The sequence below is a fragment of the Pseudorca crassidens genome, chromosome 20, assembly GCF_039906515.1.
Source record: "Pseudorca crassidens isolate mPseCra1 chromosome 20, mPseCra1.hap1, whole genome shotgun sequence".
Lineage (NCBI taxonomy): Eukaryota > Metazoa > Chordata > Mammalia > Artiodactyla > Delphinidae > Pseudorca > Pseudorca crassidens.
Genome location: NC_090315.1, coordinates 35,913,017 through 35,928,113, shown reverse-complemented (window position 1 = coordinate 35,928,113; position 15,097 = coordinate 35,913,017). Strand labels below are relative to the sequence as shown.

Here is a 15,097-nt window from a genome sequence, read left to right as displayed (position 1 = left end):
TAAATTGTTCACTGACCTGAATTATACAGAGTCCTCAGAAATCATCCAAAAATAACAGCTTTGTATAAACATTTTTGACTTTCTGCTGTAATAAGATCCATATTTTTCCTTCTGTCTGGAAATTCTGGTTGGACTATTCACGGCATTGCCATGAGGATTAAATGATTTAATAAAGGCTAAGGCACTCTATTATACGCCTGACACAAAATAAATGCTCAATTGATGTTAGGAATTATTAGTTATTACAATGATGACATTAGTTGTTACAGTGAAGTTAGCTGCAAACTCCTTTTCTGTCAGCCACAATACCCAACACAGGTCTGAACACAGAGTAATATCCAGGTAAGTGCTCAGTGAGTGACTGGTTTCCAACATTTGGGATTTCTTCCACACTTGAAATACCATAGCTTATTTTATGTCTTTTTAAAAATGTTCTAGGGCTTCCCTGGTGGCACAGTGGTTAGGAATCTGCCTGCCAACGCAGGAGACGTGGGTTCGAGCCCTGATCTGGGAAGATCCCACATTGCCACGGAGCAACTAAGACTGTGTGCCACAACTACTGAGCCTGTGCTCTAGAGCCTATGAGCCACAACTACTGAGCCCATGTGCCACAGCTAGTGAGCCTGTGCGCCTACAGCCTGTGCTCCACAACAGGAGAAGCCACCACAAGCAGAAGTCCGTGCACCGGGACGAACAAGATTAGCCCCTGCTTGCCGCAACTAGAGAAAGCCCGTGAGAAGCAATGAAGACCCAACTCAGCCAAAAATAAAAATAAATTTATTTTAAAAAATTCTAAGAATTAATTGATTTTTTAAAAAAAAACAGCTGTTGATCCAACTCAACCAACTCAACTTTTTTTTTTTTTGCGGTACGCTGGCCTCTCACTGTTGTGGCCTCTCCCGTTGCGGAGCACAGGCTCCGGACGCGCAGGCTCGGTGTCCATGGCTCACAGGCCCAGCCGCTCCGCGGCATGTGGGATCTTCCCGGACCGGGGCATGAACCTGTGTCCCCTGCATCAGCAGGCGGACTCTCAACCACTGCGCCACCAGGGAAGCCCTCAACTTTATTTTAATTGCATTAATTTCTGCTTTTATCCTAATGTTCAAGCCTTGTTTTCTAATCATGCATTTAAGGCGATAAATTTTCCTCCAAGTATTGCTTTGACTTCATCCCACAAGTTATGTGGAGTATTCATAACATAACGATCCTGTCAATAATTAAAGCAGATGCCTATAAGGCATTTAGCACAGTTAGTGCGCAATACTGGTTAGCTGCTTTAACCTTATCCAGTACTCGGCCAACAAGTATTTATCTGTCATTCTCAGGACACCAGGTAAGCTTATCCGAGCCACCTTCCGTGCCTTTCCTCACTTTTCTTTTGCCTTTGTAACTCCTCCTAGCCCCTTAGGGGGCGGGGCCTGGCCTTCACGCGCTTTGACCCCACCCCCGCCAGGTTTCCATGACACTACGTAGCTTCTAACGACATATTCTATAATCCTGTCTCCTTCCGCTTTCTAAAAGCAGCTATGGGACCACGATGGAAAAATAGTCCCTTGGCAAAGGAGTTCTTTTCACGAGGAGGCGGAACTAGGGCGGGGCTTAAGCGGAAGGAACAGGAAGTCTGTGAGCCCTGTGGCGGGATTGGGCTCAGCGCTCTCAGGGGGCGGAGGGATCCATCGCAGGCGGCGGGCGGCCACCGCCTCCATTTAAGGAGGGGAGAACGGTGCGGGCGGCAGTTGCTGTGGTTTCCGTGTTGAGGTGGCTTAGTTTTTACGGGAGCTGAAGTTCACGGACGCAGCGTCGCGTGTCCAAGTCCAGCTGTCTGTGGCTACCGATCGGGAGGTCAGGAGCGCAGCGTCCTTTCTTCGGACTAGGGCCAGCTCCCTGTTTTCCCTTCGCCACTTGGTGCCAATATTTAGGTCGTCTTCGGCGCGGCTGAGGAGAAGGCCGCGGGCGAGATGTTCAAGAACACGTTCCAGAGCGGCTTCCTTTCTATCCTCTACAGCATTGGCAGCAAGCCCCTGCAAATCTGGGACAAAAAGGTCAGGGGCTGGGGGCGGCGGCGGCGGGGCGGGGGCCCGGGGCTGGGCCCGGGGTAGCGGCTAGTTGTGTCGAACTGGCGCCTGGGGGAGGCCGGGCGGTCTCTGCTGTCTCCTGTCCCCAGCCTGGCGTGACTGAGGCGCGAGGTGGGGGCGTCGTGTAAGCCGCGGGGGCTGCATTGTGGGGTGGGCGTGCCTGGGGTTTAAGTGTCCTGCGGCAGTAGTGTGGTTAGGACAGTTGCCCCTCGCGGCAGACTTCACTGGGCCAGTCGGTTCCTCAGCCTCGGTTTCCGCATCTATATGGTGGGGTCGATAGTGCACGTCTCACGGCATGAAAAGCGTAAACTCACGTGAGGTTGCTTCGGGAACGCGCAGATGAAAGGAACCGCTGTGGAATGGAACGCGCAGATGAAAGGAACCGCTGTTCACTGATTTCACAAATATTTACTGATATCCTGTGTTGTGCCAGGCACTGTGCTGGGCACTAGACACAGAGCCTTTGTTCCAGGCCCCCTTATAGAGGCACAGCCAGAACTCAGTTATGTTTGGGTTTCATTCATTTGCTCCCTTCCTCCCACTGATCCCAGCCAAGCCGGAATTCGGTGGCCTTTGGCACCTGCTCCACACTCACTGTGACTTGGGGTCTGTACTCTGCCTTCAGTGGCTGATCTCCATCAGAGAGATTGCAAAATGGTGATAAAGTGTTGTCTGGGTTAACAAGCTGAACGCCAGGTACAAGCCTCACCATCTTTATTCAGGCATCCACTAGATGATGACTTTCACTGACTCTGGGAGATGGTGACCCTGTCCACTTTTTGGAGATGTTGATTGGGGGCATGTGTGCCTAGCAATCTATGAGTTGGTCTGCATTTAATTACTTTGATATTTCCTTTCTCATGCAAATTCCCAGTCATCCGTACCTTTTTTGAATATAAGTTAATATAAAGCACTGTACATTGGAAGACAGGTGATTTAGGGTATAACCTTAGTACTGCACTCCTTCGGGGACAATGGAGAGAGGTGGTGTGTTGAATGCTGTTTTTATAGAGAAGAATGTAGGATAATCTAAATAAGCAGTTCATTGGTAATGAGGCAAAGAATTTTGGATATCATCTCAGAACAATTCCCTGTCTTCCCTTATCCACAGATGAAGGTTTGGGGCCACATAGAGATTAGGAGAGAACATGGACAGCCTTCTGCCTGTTGCCTCTAGGGAATTCTGCTTTCTGAGAGCAGCTTTGGGGATGGTGTGTTCACAATGTCATTTTTATAAGATAGTTGAAAGATCTGAATGTAATGAGTTTGGCCTTATGCATGTGTGAGAAATCTGACCAGCTCTCCTCTTTCACAGTGATTCTGTCCACAAACTAGAGCTAATGCCAAGAGTTACTTATTACCCAAGAGAGCAGTTCCTTAACTGTTTTCCTACATTTTACTGAGTTTTTCAGTTCCATGGTTTTGTTCACATTGGAATAAAAAACACTTTAAACTCTGAAATTGTACCTCTACAAAGAGAACCCGGAATGAGTGTACCTGGGAACTTTGTAAAGATGATGGCTTCTCAGCTGTGGCTTGACTTAATTTTGGACTGTCCAAAGGCAAGGAGAGAGTGGATTGTATGCCAGTTGAATTTGGGATTGTAACCAAAGTGTCAATATGAGGCAATTGATATAGAGAATGGGGCTTGATCTAGGAGGAGAGGTTTTCAGAGCAGGTCAGAGAACTTACCAACACAAAGAATTCCAGTGGTAGAGAGGCCTCAGCATTTCTATCAGGTGAAACTTTTCTCAGAGTTGCCCCATTTTAACCCTTCTGGGCTTGATCTTTTGTAGTGTGTTTTATTTTTCAAATGCAGCTTTTTGAGTAGTCAACATGTTTGCACACGGAATATAAAAGCAGAGTAACCATGGTGCACTGTGTCCCTTAACAACGCCACTAGAGGTCGGATGGTATCCTAATAACATAAACCTGTGTGAAAACATTGTTAGAAGATCGACTGGCAGGGTTACATGGAGTAAATTAAGCAGACATTTTGGCAAAGAAAACCTTTAGAGGAACACTCATTTTAAGCAAAATTCTCATAATAGTAAAAATAAATTATATGTTTCTACTCTTCTTATTTGGACTAGATTGAAAAGTGTTTATCTGTGAACTTTTCCCCCTTGAGGCAAGAGAAGGAAAGGGAGGAAGAAAGGAAAGTTTGGGGCCAGATCCATAGGCTTTGGTGTATGTGTTCCTTTACTCAGCTGTATTATAAAGTCCTCAGAAAGTGTTGGGAATCCAGTCCAGAAGGGGAAACACTGGGAACTGATATTCTTATCAAAGATTTATTGAGCAACAGCAAAGTGACAGGCATTGTATAGATTTGGGGAGATACAAAGTTAGGGAAGAGAAGACATTTTCCCCACTCCCATGATTCCGAATAAGGCAAAGTTGTAATAAGGGCAAAGTTTGATGGAGGGAGGGAAGGACTGTCCACATTTATCTAGAAATGACCCTACCCTCTGCTAGTAGGTACATATTGGCTATAAGTGCCTGTTTTTAGTTGTTACATATTTTGATTTCACAAAACTTTACTATTCTCCTTCCTGAGTTTATGGAGAGAGAATTTCTGTTATTTGTTTACGGTGAAGAGCAGTCTTTGAAAACTTAGGTTTGGCTTCATTTAGGCTCTGTGTCTCCTTATGAATATGAGGAGTGAATGCCATATTCATAATAACAGTTAATTTGCAAATTCATTTTGGGGGTGTGGCTACATTTGCAATACCTGCATTTATCTGACACTCTGAAGTTCTCAGCCCCTCCCCCCATCTCATCCTTCAAATCTCAGCTTAACTTAAGTTCCCAATGTAATAATGTTTATGTCTCCTGTGTGCTCCTGTGGCGCTCTACATCACGCTGAATGGCAGTTGCCTATTTATTGTATATCTCCCACTAGACTACAGGTTCCTTAGGGGGAAGAATAGTATCTTACCTTGAAACTCCAGTGCCAGAGTGTGGTCAGACACCTTGGATTTGCGTCCTGGCTCTGTCATATGTCCTGTGCTGTGTAACCTTGAGCAAGTACTCAACTACTCAGTTCTCTCATCTTGTAATCCACCTCCTTCTCATGGTTATGGAGATTAAATGAAGATGTATATAAATGCTTAGCAACAGTTATGGCACACATTATTAAATAGGGCAGGGAACTGAGGCATTTGCTCAAGAGTAAGTGAAAAATTTATAACTGAGCCCAATATTCAGATGCCTAGGAATAGGAAGTACAGTAACTCCAGACTTCTGAAATGAGAATAATTTAGTCAGTGTACCATGGCTTTCCCTATCCAAAACTTTAACATGGCTCTAAGGCCACACAGACTGTGGTCTGGTACCTGCTTAACTAGTTCTCCAGGCTGATGTCCCCCAGGATCCCCCTTCTAGTATTGACCTCCTACTGAACTGAAAGAAGTCTGTTCTCTCCTGCTTTAGGCTTTTGTACTTGCCGGCCCCTCTCCTGGGACCCACTCCTACCCCTTCTTCATTAGTCTCTAGGTCTCAGCTCAAAGGTACCTCCTCAGGTTAAGTTAATTTATATCCACTTATAGAACCTCTACTTCCTTCTCATCATACTTGAAATTAGCTTCTCAAGATCTGTATTCCTGGCTGGACAGTAAGCTTCCTGATAGAGACCTTTGTAATTTTTCAAACCAAGAGTTTAGCAGAAATTAGGGATTTCTTAATGCTCCCTTAACTTCTGGGATCAGCAAATACTACATTATTAAAGGACTTTTTATGTTTAATGTAAACATTACTTCCGGTTTGTAAAGAAAATACCAGGAAGTTCTTTTCCCACTTATGCCTGTGTAAAACATGTAACTTTCAGACTTTACTGGTAATACCCTAAAAATCTACTACATGAGATTGTTAACTCATACAAGCTTCTCTTTCTTTCTGCTCACCTTGTCTTTCTCTGCTGCTGATCCTTCCCATTCCCAAACGAAATATTAGAACCAGAGTTTTTGTGGCTGTTGCTGGAAAATATTAGATTCCCATTCCCAGTTCCTAATTTTAAAAATGAACAAAGTCTCTCTCCAGAAAAAAAGTTCCCACACCCTAACTTTTAATTAGCAAACCTTGTTGGTACATGTTAAATTTCTAGTAGTAGAATTGAGAGCATTTGGACATGAAAGTACTAAAACTGTTTTTTTTTCAGATTATCCCTGGGTCAATCTGGGGATGTTATTCATTTTTCCAAAAAATAGCTTTTACTATAATTGGGCAAAGGCCTGGGTTTTAGTTACACTTGCCCTTTCAAGGCATTCTTAGGAAGAGACTGGTTAGCAATACATATAATTGTCCTTACTAAAGGGTTGTTTGTAAATGTCCAAAGTTGCCTGTCTGCTGTTTGGATAGTCCCTGTTACATGCCGCAAAGGAAGAGAAGCCTTTACTCCACTGGAGCCTACAAGGCCCAGGGCTTGAGACAGAGCTATGCCCAGCTCTCCCCACAGAGGTCTCCCTCTGCCTGTTTTCTGACTTAGAGCCCAGCCCCTAGCTCAGGGCAGAAACTTTCCTGCTGAAATGGACAGCTCTAAAGGCTTAATGTAAATTGGAACATGTGTCATTAAGACTAGGATGCCAGATGGCTGAGGGCTCAGCTGTCTGCCAGGATAAGTGGGTGGAGCCACAAAAAAGAAAGGTGGGAGTGGGGAACGGATACAACTCGTGTTATTTTTAAAGCACTTGACGAAATATAGAGCATTGGCCAGCTTCCTCCCTATCCCAGTAGTATTTTCCCCGCTCAGCTTTGACTCTCCTCCCTGGGGCTTACATTGGGGGGGAAAAAATCAGTGTTCTTTATTAGTTGTCCCAGCAACCATGGAAAGCCTGGGAGAGTGATTGCAAAAAAGGGCTTGAAGGTTCCCTTCTTGGTGCCTGCAGAGGCTGAGAACCATTCTGATTGTTAATTGCCAGTAGCCTGGGTTCTGAAGCTTCTAAAGTACCTCCACCTCATAGTTGGGGCCCGGGGGTGGGGGAGGGGAGGAGATCATGAAATTAAAAAATGTAAGATTGGCTTTATTTATTATCATTATTTTGGAGGAATAAAACACTCATAGGCCACACTACAGGAATGTGTCATGAAATAAAAAAATTAGCAAGTCAAAAACAATAGGCACTTTCTAATTTAGAGAGGGAAGTAAAATAAAACCTACTTCCACCATGTGCAATAAATGCTGACCAGTTCATTTTATCTTCATTTCAAAGCCAGGCCTGCCTAGTGGCCTCTGAACTGGAAGAAGCTAAGGAAAGGAAGTTGATACTTTCTGAGTCCATGTGTCTTGTTATACATGTTTGTCAGAAGCTGGACTGGGGAGGGGCTTGCTTCCTGGAAGACCTTTACAACTTAAGGCAGTGACAGCCAGATTGCCAGAGTGGTTGGGAGGCCTTGCCCCAAATTGTCCACCTCTCTTTCTCCTTTGATCGTAGTTTTAGAGCCTAGAGAGAAGTTTGGGGACGTTTCCCACCCATATCTCTGGTTAATTGCACCCCTGGCCCCACTCCACTCTTCTTCCAGTGAATTTGTATTTACAGCCCTTTGAACTTAATAAAGAAGAAAAATCATAATTCACTAAGAAATCACCTTAATTTGATTTTAAAGCTCTGGCAGCTTGTGATATGAGAATACTTTTCTTCTTTGAGGACTGAACTTTCTCCTTGGGCAAAGCTCTATTTAGACTGTTCTCGCCACTAAGCAGGTTAAAACTCTAGAGAGACTGTTGGGCATTCCTTCGAAAAAGCTGCCTTTTCCCCCTCTGGGTTCTCGTGTTTTACGGGCTATGTTAATTAATTTTGTAAGAATTAAGTTTGTGCGTGTGGTAGTTTATGTGTTGTGAAAGGAATTTCTCTTAAGAAGTTACTGACAGTCCAACTGAAAGTTAGTTTGCCCCTGGGACAGAAGTGAAAGAATACACAGAGTCTGTTTTGGCTTTTAGTCTGTTGGCTTCTGTGTGCAGTGTAAGGCATTGTTTTCTTCTGTAAAGACCTGAGTAGTCACATTTACTGGAGTGCTATAAACTTTGAGATGGGCAGAAGGCAAACGTCCTTAACATTTCCTCCCTGTGAAACCTGGCTGGGTTTTCTGGAGCTGAGGGAGGCTTACATCTCTCTGACTGTAGTCAGAGAGACCTTCCAGGATGTAAGATCTGAGGTCCCACTTACAATGTTGGCTAAATTGCAACGTGTTGCCTTTTAACAATAGTAGTCTTTGGACCCTAATTACTTAATCCTTTCAATTTAACCATCTGTTTGGTTTGTTGCATTCGGTACCTTTTTAAGAAAGAATGAAGTTATAGAGAATAATTAGTGGTATGTTATATAATTAGTATTTGCATCTTGTTGGGATACTGTCAGCTCTTATCAGTCTGCCTGCAACATATTATATGGAAAAATTTCTTGATGAATTCCTCCTTTACCAAGAAGTCTGCCTGATTTTCCACAGCAGCTGTGGGCTAGCAAATAGAGGAGGAATATTGCCACTTTGGGAGCATTTATGTGGGGAATGAGGTGGGCAGTGTTGGCATGTGCTACAAGTCTTTGTGATCCAAGTCTTTGTGCTTTTAATCTCCCTTGGAAAGAGGCCCAGAATTCAAAGCAGGAGGGCATTGGATGTCGCCAGCTTTGTTTGAGAAGCACTTCAATGTGATGTTTGTGACTTGAGAATCCAGAAATGCTACACTGGCAGAGATCTGGGGCCCATCCACTCAGCATTCTGTCTCTGACAGTGGGTACCAAAGGATGATTTGTGGGAAGTCATTCTTTATGCTAGTAACCTCACTAGCGTGATATACCTTAGGATCTCTGGCTTCCCATAATAGCCCATGGTGGCCAGGAATTTTTGAAAAATCCTCCTTGAATCTCTTCATATGTGCCAACTCTTAGGATGACAGATTCCAGAAGTCAGCAAATATTTGAATGCTTAGTTTATGCCTAGCAGACTACTAAGCACTATAGAACATATAAATGATGTTTAATACTTGGTCCTTACCCTTCAGCTTATACTTTTTTGAGGAGACAAGACTCAGTTGCATCTGGCAGAAAAAGATGGGCAGTGATATCAGATGTTACCTGGGGAATACCAAGCACACCACAAGTGGATCAAATTAACAGGAACAGAGCACGCAGAGACTGATGTCTAAAGACAGAATGCCATGTTATTAATAATTGTGTTGAACAATACAACTATCAGACTCAACGCTGTATTCTCTCCCCATATGCAAGTCTCATGGAAAGCCACATGATGAGTTGTTGAATATGACAGCACAGGCAGCCGTTTTCACTATACCTAGTAAAAAACCACATGCTTGTCATTCTGATGCATCAGGTTCTAAACCTGGTTGATCTTTTTCATGTTTTAATACATTCAGCCCTAACAGTCCAGCCCTGTCTCAGAAGTGCCTTTGCATGTCTCTGCTCTGTCCATATAAGGTGCTTGGATGTAATGCTTGAAGATAATTGTGCTTTCCTAAATATGTTTTGAGAGGAGGAATCCGTATCGAATATTGATTCCTCTCCATCATATTCCCCCTACATATGCAGCAAACAATGCAAAACAATGTAGGATGAAGTGCTAAATTATGTAGTCTAGGCTACATGAGCAAGAAAAATGAATCAGAGAGAAGAGAGGTCAGTGTAGGCTGAAAATGCTAAAGAAGGCTTCTGTGTGCGGCACAGATGGGACTCGAATTCATACTTGAAAAAGTAGAAACTTAGGGAAAAGAAGACAAGGAAGCATGAAGTAGAAGTAAACCTGGGGTACTAATACGTTCGGTTTTTGGTTGCTACCCTCCCTCTCAGTGACACTCAGCACTTGACCTTTCTGGCCAGAGAACTATGTGAGGCAGTGGAGGGCAGTGGAAAGCCTGGCGTTAATCCTGCCCCTCTTACTTAGGGTCTGTCGTCTGCACTCCCTGAGTGTCAGTGTCCACGTCTGTAAAGTGGAAGCAACACCAACAACCTTGTGATTTTTGTTGTTGTTGTTAGGACTGAGCTCGTTGTTGTTAGGAATGTTCCTAGTGTATAGTAGATGCTTGGTAAACGTTAGCTGGATCTAAATTGAGTTGATTTCTTTGGGAAGAAATTTGTCCTGATTTATAGATTGCCAAATTGCCTGCAACTCCTGTGGTGGTTGATTGGGCCCTGTACAGAGGTAATAGCATGGCTTACTTTCAGATATCGTGTCACAAACTTCTGTGTTATGCCCTTTGGGCTACTGTGGTTTTCTTTAAATCAGGGGTGTCGAACCCCTGGGCCGCGGACCGGTACTGGTCCGCTGCCTGTTTGGAACCGGGCCGCACAGCAGGAGGTAAGCGGCGGGCGAGCTGGGGCTTACATCTGCGGCTTCATCTGCGGCTCTGCATCGCTGGCATTATCGCCTGAACCACCATATCCCACTCTACCCCCAACCCCGGTCCGTGGAAAAATTGTCTTCCACACAACCGGTCCCTGGTGCCAAAGAGGTTGGAGACCGCTGCTTTAAATAGTCCCATTCAGCCTTCAAAATCTTAACAGAGTTATTTGTCGATATTTCAGTACTAACCAGTTTAATTTCATCCCTTGTAGGTACGGAATGGCCACATCAAAAGAATCACCGATAATGACATCCAGTCCCTGGTGCTAGAGATTGAAGGAACAAATGTCAGGTAGGTTGCCACTCTTCTCCCAGAGACATGGAATGCCAGGAGGTAGTACATTCATAGGGGTTAATAGCATGGACTGCAGAGTCAGACTGCCTGGTGTGAATCCAGCTCTGCTACTTAGAGCTCACCTTGGGCAAGTTATTTAATCCCCCAGGCTTTAGTTTCCTCACCTGTGAAATAGGGATAATGACAGTACATCTTCCTTGTAGAATTATTGTGAAGATTAAGTAAGTGAATGTGTATAAAACACTTAAAACCTGCTTAGCACTTAGTCAGTGCTGTATAAGTCTTAGTTATTAATATTTAACCCAGATGTGTTTATGTGGAGGTATGGGTTTACAGTAATCATCCAGTGGATGGCCAGGGTAGTTTTCAGTGTTATAATGGTCTTAGTTTTGGTTTTCTATCATTTGATAGTTTCTTAGACCAGAATTAAATCTTTTTTCACTGGAAGAACTTGCAGATCCACTGGTCTGGCTTTGTTTCTCAGATATTTTATTGTTGATGTCTAGTGCTATGTTAAACTTTTGTTTCAGAGTCCAGCACTTTTTTTTAACACATTAGCTTAACTTAAGGGTTGAGGGATCATTGGATGACGTATCTGGATCTTTTAGATCTGCCTTCCAATTTATCCTCTTGGACTGAGTGTTATTGCTGTGCATACCACAAAGGAAAAGGCAAGTAGTGTGTTTATTGGTGTTTCCTCTTTCTACAGCACCACATATATCACATGTCCTGCAGACCCAAAGAAAACATTGGGAATTAAACTTCCCTTCCTTGTCATGATTATCAAAAACCTGAAGAAATATTTTACCTTTGAAGTACAGGTAAGTATGTGCACATGAATCTCTACACTCTTGGCTATACCAAAGAGATGTCCTGTCAATTTATAGGAGAAAAGTGGCCGCAGGAAAGTATCTTTATCCTTTTGTATGTATTCTTTTCTGCCTCTGCTGTACACTTGATGCAACCCTTTTTTTTGCGGTATGCGGGCCTCACTGTTGTGGCCTCTCCCATTGCGGAGCACAGGCTCCGGACGCGCAGGCTAAGCGTCCATGGCTCACAGGCCCAGCCGCTCCGCGGCATGTGGGATCTTCCCGGACCGGGGCACAAACCCGTGTCCCCTGCATTGGCAGGCGGACTCTCTACTGCTGCACCACCAGGGAAGCCCGCAACCATTATTATTATGGCATTATTATTATGGCATTATTATTTTGGTATTATCAATCAAAGTTTAATGCCAAGTTTTAAAAGAAGCAGTAAGCATCTAGAAAATCTAATCAATAGCTACAAGAGTTCAAAGCTTGAGGGTTAGAGTAGTGTCCATTTGGGAAGTTACTATTTAATACTGGGCTATTGTTGGTCTCAAGTCTAGCTTTTTTAATTTTTCAAAGGGAAGAATGTTTATGGAATCATGCTATGGTCTGGGGGCCTGATGCATGTGTCATATGTCATAAGCAGCTGGTGTTGTCTTGGCAACAGACAAGATAAACTAGCTACTTCCGGGCCGTCTGCATCCAGTGTGACCTATATCTGGTTTGTTTATTCTCCCTTGGGTCTCAGCCTTGGGAAACCAGGCTGTGGGAGTTTCAAGTCCTCGTCTTATCAAGGTTGTTTGCTTCTTCCAAGATGGAATTAATGTGATTCTTCTCTATATTTCATAGGTACTAGATGACAAGAATGTGCGTCGGCGGTTTCGGGCAAGTAACTACCAGAGCACCACCAGGGTCAAACCCTTCATCTGTACCATGCCCATGCGGCTGGATGATGGCTGGAACCAGATTCAGTTCAACCTGTCAGACTTCACTCGGCGGGCATATGGCACAAATTACATTGAGACCCTCAGGGTGCAGGTACTGGCTCCTTTTCCAGATGGAGCCCCAATGGGAGAGGGGTCTAGGCTCTGTTTGTTACTGGCTTGTGACCCAGGTGACAGAACAGTGCGGGTTTCTGGCTAAAGTTCCCAAGTCACTGTCCAGGGGGCTTTCACCTCAGAGAGGCCCAGGACCTTCTCAGGAATCTGCTCAGATACAGTGGGAGAATACAGCAAGTAAAATCTCCCTCTTGTCAAAATCTACCCCTAAGCCACGCTGAGGAGATGGCACAGAGGTGAAGCTTTGACGGCACCATGTGGGGGGCTCAAGGAACATCAGGAAAAGAGGAAAGACTATCATATTTTGAGACTTATTTTAAGTCTTGCATCCACAGATCCATGCAAACTGTCGCATCCGACGGGTTTACTTCTCAGACAGACTCTACTCAGAAGACGAACTGCCAGCAGAGTTCAAACTGTATCTCCCAGTTCAGAATAAGGCAAAGGTAAGCCAGCTTTCCTCAGAGGAAGGCCAGACAGTGAGTTGTAGAAGCTGTGTCCCTGGAAAGTGCTCTGTTCTACAAGTTCAGCTGCAGAGCCTCTCTGTGTTGACATGGAGTATGGAGGACTTTTACATCATAAGATCTTAGGTCTTCCACCACCAGCACTGAATCAGGAATGATCCCATGAAATGCTCTGTTACTGCTGTCTCACCTCCATGAAGTGATACCGTCTCTCCTGGGGGGCATCCTGCTGCTTCCTGCTCCCAGGCCTTCCTTGCAGAATATCTCCATCTGAACCTCTTCATCAGCCCCAAATTACTATCAGCCGATCTGTCCCCTCTGACACGATGATGGGTGCTTACATGCCTGCCCACTGGTGACACACATGCATCTCCCCACAGTCCAGCATCCCCTTGAGTGTCACTAGAGGTAGGGGGTCAGTGGCACTGACCGTCTGTTTTCTAATAACTTAAACTGATGCCTTTGTTCTATTTTTTTTTCTTTCCCCTTCAGCAATAACTGGAATGCCACTCAAGGGATAGACCCTGGATGTGACTCTTAGTTTAAAAAGGAAACTATCTGGAGGACAATGCAAAAAACAAATATTTATATTAGTTCACTGTGCTGCAGTTCTTTTACCTACTCCTTGGCGTCCCTGGTTGTGGCTACCAGTGACCGTGCCATGCATTGTAAGTACAGTGGGGGATAAGCTGTCCTTTGATACATGAATGCCAGAGTTTATCTTGCTGCCTGCCTCTGTGTGTGGGGAGATACATTTACCATGAACTTACAGAATTAAAGATGTCCCGTAAAGGCAATTTCAGACCAATATTTCTTCCTATGGTTTGTTCTTTGTTTTATATATTATCTAAATATATGTATATGCTGTGTAATACTCATAATCCAGAAATGAATAAAATGTTATATTCTTGGTTTGTAAATTTGTTCTTAGTTTGTGTCTTTTTTAATGGTGACATTTCTCTTTCTTTATGGTATGAAAATAGAACTCTTTCCAAAGAACATCCCATACATTCATGCTGTGAAATAGCTTACAATAAGCACTTGAAGAACAAGACATCTATAGAAATTGATTTGGAACAACTTCCAAGAGAAACTAAATGGAAAGCAACTGAATAGTGTATCACCAGTGGAATCATCTTACTGAGGGGTGGGTCCCAAGTGGAGCTTTAGACAAAACGGCATATATTCCAGATTGCTCTTAAACACCTTAGGAAGGTGTCTTGTTGGAGCCTCACTTGCCCTTTTGTAACAATCAGCACATCTAGTGTTCCTCAGCATTGGAACAGATCACCATCTCCCAATTTGAGCTCCAGATGAAGTACTTGCCTTGAATTTAGGGACTTGAAGGAAAAATGTTTCTTTAAACACTGGACTCACTTGAGAGAACTGAAATCTTGCACCACTCTCCCTGCTCACGCTTATTCTGGGGCATGTGCTTGGTTAGTGAAATGACCCTGGCACAAATAGTTAAATTTACAAAAGTTAAACACTTATATGATACAACTCTACTGTATGTAATATTTCTGGAGGGAAAACCATTTGGGGGTGGATAAGAGCATATGTAGGTACACCTAGATGATCTCATAGGACACGTAAGAACTGTACAGTGATTACTTCTGGAGAGAATGGTTGTATCATTTACGTACTTTTTTTGTACTATAGACGATTTCTTTGAAAGGTAATATTTATGTGATAAGAATTTCAAAGTCAAAAAAGAACAAAAGGCCATCCTGGATACTGTGCTCTCCCCGACATTCCCTCTGGATTTGGTTTCATCCCACAGGATGAGGCTGGAATTGTGGGCACTGGCTGTTTTGACTTTGACTAGAGGTAAAAACACAGTGCTGAATTCGTCATTACTGTTGCTGCCTCCTGAGAAGTTAAGTGACAAGGAGCACTGTTCTCCCGCATCCTTATCCTCCAGAGTGTGCTCTGGGTAAGCATGACCGAATCTCTGAGGAGGGCAGGGCTGCAGTGGTGGGAGGGCTGGAGGGAAAGGTGCTCCACTGCTGCCTTAGGCACTCACTGAGTTCTCATTTCCCCTCGC

General features: G+C 44.1%; 1 protein-coding gene across 1 annotated transcript; it reads left to right on the top strand.

The window, feature by feature from the left end:
• Window positions 1-1,667: 1,667 nt before the first annotated feature.
• CFAP20 (cilia and flagella associated protein 20) lies at window positions 1,668-13,970 on the top strand. Its single transcript, XM_067719461.1, has 7 exons — window positions 1,668-1,818; window positions 1,920-2,042; window positions 10,637-10,716; window positions 11,429-11,540; window positions 12,378-12,566; window positions 12,922-13,032; window positions 13,543-13,970. The coding sequence occupies exons 2-7, from the start codon at window positions 1,959-1,961 to the stop codon at window positions 13,546-13,548; spliced, it is 582 nt and encodes a 193-aa protein (XP_067575562.1). The 5' UTR covers window positions 1,668-1,818; window positions 1,920-1,958; the 3' UTR covers window positions 13,549-13,970.
• The last annotated feature ends 1,127 nt before the right edge of the window (window positions 13,971-15,097 follow it).